The sequence below is a fragment of the Macaca thibetana genome, chromosome 7, assembly GCF_024542745.1.
Source record: "Macaca thibetana thibetana isolate TM-01 chromosome 7, ASM2454274v1, whole genome shotgun sequence".
NCBI classification, from domain to species: domain Eukaryota; kingdom Metazoa; phylum Chordata; class Mammalia; order Primates; family Cercopithecidae; genus Macaca; species Macaca thibetana.
The window spans coordinates 90,752,935-90,758,218 of NC_065584.1; the positions used below are offsets into that span (position 1 = coordinate 90,752,935).

General features: G+C 45.7%; 1 protein-coding gene across 1 annotated transcript; it reads left to right on the forward strand.

The window, feature by feature from the left end:
• The first annotated feature begins 206 nt into the window (after positions 1 to 206).
• On the forward strand, positions 207 to 4,693 carry LYSMD4 (LysM domain containing 4). Its single transcript, XM_050798598.1, is given in 5 exon segments — positions 207 to 400; positions 697 to 740; positions 743 to 760; positions 919 to 944; positions 2,369 to 4,693. Coding segments are annotated over 5 exon segments (891 nt in total). The 3' UTR covers positions 2,978 to 4,693.
• The last annotated feature ends 591 nt before the right edge of the window (positions 4,694 to 5,284 follow it).

Below are 5,284 nucleotides of genomic sequence, written 5' to 3' on the forward strand. Positions count from 1 at the left end.
TTTGCAGTGATTTGGGAAAGGGATACTCTAACAAGACACTTCTCTTTAAACAAGGTGGTGGAGGGATGATTCTGTCTTCTGTGGAATTAACCCTCGGGCTTGGTTTTCAGTGAAGAAAATGAGGCACAAGGAATTGTTAACCAAGACCTTCCAAGGCCCAGCTGTTGTCTGTAGGACTCCGACCAGCCACGTATACACGTTTAAGAATGGCAGTGGGGACTCGGGGGACTCCTCTGAAGAAGAGTCTCACCGTGTGGTTTTGCGGCCCCGGGGCAAGGAGCGCCAGAAGAGCGGTGTCCACCAGCCTCACCAGGCGGGAGCAGGTGACGTGGTGCTGCTGCAGCGGGAGCTGGCCCAGGAGGACAGCCTCAACAAGCTGGCTCTGCAGTATGGCTGCAAAGTAAGACACCCCTCAGGGGCTCTGCCCCACTTCGTTTCAAGGAACACGGGGAACTCACTGCAGGGTGGGGGCCCTTGCTGTCCTTCTTAACCCTGCCAGGCCATCAGGAGAGGCCTGCTGTAGCAGCCAAGGACTCCCCTATTTAGCCAGAATTGGAAGGCAGAGGGGGAGTACCTTTAGTTCCTAACCCTGGCCCCCAAAGAGTGAGGGTTAGTACATTTCCTTCTCTGCAGGGGACTTCTCCTTTTTCTGTTTTCTCCACACTGGAATTCTGAAACCTTTTTTCTTCTTTCGAGCACATTTTATTTTAGACCTAATGGGGCTGGAAATACCAGGCAGAATTTATCCCAGATTTCTATGGTATGCTTGCTTTTCTTGCTGCTTTTATTTTTCTGAACCTTTCTTGGTGGTAGCTTACTTGACTGGTAAAGTTTTACCTTATCTCTTTAAGAACTGCATGATCTTTTGTATGCTGTGTATCTATGTAACCCTGTTTTTCTCTTTAATTATGTTTTTAGCATTCAGAGTGATTAACAATGGCAAAGTAAGTAGGAAAGTATTTCTAGAATTGCTGCATTTTCTCCTAGATTGTAACTATTTCACTTTGCTAACACTGCTACAAATGTCTATGGCCTTCTCTAAGGGTATATAAGCTACTTAATTTAAAAAATCTCTTTCTCCTACAAGCGTCTTATCTAACAAGGTCCAAATGTCTAAAACATGTTGTGTGGAGTGTTGCAGTCTTTCCCAGGGAAATAAACAGGTGGTCTCCGGGGACACATAGTGGTCTTTAAATTGTACTAACATTTATATTCGGCTCCGATAAACAGCTTCTGCAGGCATACTGTGTGGCTTACAGAACATGGGCTGAGAAATGAAGCCCATCCTACAAAGACTGGAATAGATGGAGTAGGCTTCTTGGTATGGTGATGTCTAAATCTGTAAAGACTATATAAAGCCTTTGATAAGTGATCAGTTTTCCTATTCGAAGTAAGTAAATTTGCTCTTAAGTTTGTTAAAGGCAGAGACAGAAAGATCTCAAGGGTCTCATGCATTAGATTCAGGACATAGTAAATTAAAAATGTCCCCTACTTCGATTCAGTTACAATAACAGCAGTTGCTGAATAATTAAAATAATGGAAATGATTGATTTGAATATCTGTTGGCTGTATTCACTTGCTAGTTTAAGTGGACTTATGTGTTAAAAGTTTAGAGTTCATCTCTGATGCATTTGGAAAGTTTTCAAACATTAGTTTGAGGGAGGGGCTAGTTACCCTTTGACTTAAATTTCCCCCTGCTTCTTAAATCTTAGTGTTTGATTATGAGAGGAGTTTGTCATGAACTTTGTTATTTGATAAAACTCACAGCATTAGTCCTTTTTCCTGACAGTTAAGTACAGTAAGTCACTTTTAATAAGTTTATATGCCCCACAGTGTTTCTGGGAAAGAAAATGCTGAGGGCATATCTCTCAACTTTATTACAGGTAAACTGGATTCTGAGTGTGTCTGCGGAGCTGGCTGAGGCTGTGTGTTTGGTGAACACTAACATCTCGCAGCTACTTAGTTCTGGCATGAGGGGAAGGCAGGCAGATGGGGGCACTATTGCCTCAAAGGTGGAAAAGGCTGCAACATTTATTTTAGTGCCATGGTTGTTTCACCTAAAGTATTTTGTTGCAGTTATACTTTAAAGTTTAAGAAAGATCTGTTTTTCAAAACTGATCTTAAATTGTTCAAACCTATAAATCTTTAGGAATATCTGATTACTAAACTATATATTGAGGCTGAGTGAAAGCCAAAAAGAAACTTTCAGCCTAAACTAATGTTGTGTATAGCTGCAGTTTTCCAGTCTTCATCAGATTAAGTGAAGAGGGCTTGAATCATCACCCTGAAAGATTAAGAGCCACTTTTTGGAATGTTATTTTTAAGGGGCTTCACATATTTTATGATGTTTGTCTTCATGCTTTCCTAGGTTGCAGATATCAAGAAAGTCAACAACTTCATCAGAGAACAAGACTTATATGCTTTGAAATCTATTAAGATTCCAGTGAAAAACCATGGGATCCTAACAGAGACCCACAAAGAACTAAAACCCCTTCTGAGCCCATCTTCGGAGACCACAGTGACTGTGGAACTGCCAGATGCAGACAGAGCAGCCACAGGCACCGATGCCCAGGCTGATCAACTGATGGATTTCTTTAAGGGGATTGACCAGAATATTGAGCGTGCAGTGCAGTCAGAAATCTTTTTACATGAAAGTTACTGCATAGACACCTCGCATCAGCCACTGCTCCCAGCTCCTCCGAAGATGCCAATGAATGGTGCAGATTGTGGCATTCAGTGGTGGAATGCTGTTTTCATCATGCTTCTAATTGGTATTGTCTTGCCTATCTTTTATTTGGTCTATTTTAAAATACAAGCTAGTGGTGAGACCCCTAATAGCTTGAACACAACTGTCATCCCCAATGGCTCGATGGCAATGGGTATAGTTCCAGGGCAAGCCCCTAGACTAGCAGTTGCAGTGCCAACCATCACTTCTGCAGACAGCCAGTTCAGTCAGACCACCCAGGCAGGGAACTAAGCTTTTTTTGTTTTTACAGAATCAGGCCAGCTTTAGCAGTTGGCTGTTGATATACCTCAGCTGTCATCGGCAATGTCCTAGGGGTGCTGCATTTTGCTTCCTGGGAAGGATGGACACTTTTCAGAAGTCATTGCAGTATTCTCAGTTGCACTGGCCCTGGGAATGGCCTTGCCCAGTCTAAGCCGGCAGGATCTAAGATAGCAGCGACTTCAGCCTCTATCCAGAGAGGTGCAGCAAGAAAGCCATTTCCATGTGACATTTAGTGGACTGGCCATGTGTTCATAGCAGCACTGTGTGGGACCCCAAGTTGGACATGCTCGGAGGGAGAGAAATGGCCTCTGTCAAGGGACCTGCAGTGTGAGAGCCAATGGGATCTGCACGGATCGTGGGGCTGTCGCTGTATCCTCACTTGCTGTGGAGTGGGGATTGCCTCTGAGAAGGAGTGTTCTCTGTCTCCCTGGCAAAGGTGCTGTGGAATAGTCTTGGCATGCCACCCTGTTTTGGAGAGTGACAATTACAGTTGTAACAAGCCTACTTCATATTGGTCCCCTCAGTTAGCCTTTTTGAGGCAATGCCATTTCTAGAGTTGAAAAAGCCGTGGACCCAAACTGCTGCACTGTTGAATAAAGGGCTGTCCTGCTCCTGTCCTTTTAGAGCTGCTTGGTGTGACACACAGGCATCTCCCAGGCCAAGCACACACAGGCTGTGCCCAGTTCCGCAGGAGCTGTCCCACAGTGTGGCTCCCTGGCTTCTCCCAGTTGGCCTTCTCAGAAGGAGCTCTTGCTGGCCAGTGTTTGGAGGGGAGGATGAGTGCCTGTCACTGAGGCTCCACCATGGGTGGCATCTGAAGCTGGGCAGTCGCCAGGCCTGCGCTGAGAGCCACAGCCCCTGTGCACACCTAACACGGCACGCCACCTGCTGCTTCCCTGGCTGGGTTCTTCGGAGCTCCAGAGCGAGAAGGCTGCTTAGTCCTTTTTCCCTGGGTGATGTCCCTAGAATAACACTATATACAATGTAACTCACAATGTTACAGGACCAAAGGCTTGATGGAGGGGCTAGAGGCGACCCTTGTGAAAGGCGATCGGACCACCTGAGGGAGGAAGGGCTTGCAGTTTTCCCAGCCCTTCTTGCTGCCAAGGCAGCAGTGGTGCTGTGGATGGGCTGGGGACTGCTGGGCAGAGCCTGCTACTGCTTGGGAGTTGGTGCTACCCTGTGGCATGGAGGGGTAGGAGGGCCTGAGGTGGCTGCTGGCCCAGCCTCCAAGAGTGCTGGACAGGAGGCAGACACTGCCCAGATGCCGGATGGAGGGACAGTGATGGCCTTTGACGCATGAGGCCTGGAGAGAAGTTTCAAAGGTCTCACCATGTAAGAGTGATTTCCGATTTCTCTCCTTTCAGTTGTGTGAAAAAAAATTGACCTGGGTTCCATTAGCAAATTTAAATCGTCTTCAGTCTTAAATTAGAGACCAGAATGATCTTCAGGATAAAAAGAACTTCTGAATCTTTGCAATAGGAAATATTTTGATCATGCAAGTGCTTTTCCAGCCAAATGTCTGTTCTCCGTGTCACTGAGGGCCACAGATTCCTCTAACATCTGTCACTGTCACTTCACCAGGCAGGCCTTGGAGTTCCATGGCAAAATCGCTTTTGTCAGACAAAGAATGTATCCTTTACTTTTCTCAAATGGAATAAAAATCATTTCTTCTGTGAAGGAAAATTGATTCCTCCTTTTAATTTTATTTGTTTATTTAATTTTTTTTGGAGACAGTCTCACTCTTTGCCTCAGCCTCCCGAGTAGCTGGGATTACAGGCACACATCACCACGCCTGGTTAATTTTTGCATGTTTAATAGAGATGGGGTTTAGCCATGTTGGCCAGGCTGATCTCAAACTCCTGACCTGCCCACCTTGGCCTCCTGAAGTGCCAGGATTACAGACGTGAGCCACTGCACCTGCCCCAACCTTTTAAAATTTGGGGATAATTTAGCATTGAAAGATGTGGGACGCTGCTGGAGAAGATGGAGGTGTCTGTCAGGAGTGAGGCCTGTCCCCTGCACCTGGCCACCAACTCGGGGCTTGTACCGTGCCGAAGGTTACTCGGACAGGTGCAGGACAAAGTGGTAACCAGTGCTCTAGGGATGATTGATCTGTATACAGGCTTTAACATTGCTTTATTAGGTGTACATAAGAAATACACAATACTCACTTCCTATTCCATATGTTACGTTTTCAGTGTCTTTGGGGAGTGAATGTTTTAGAGAAATAGTTAGGTTTGCTATCTAGTCTCCAGTCTTTCTGGTTGGACTATA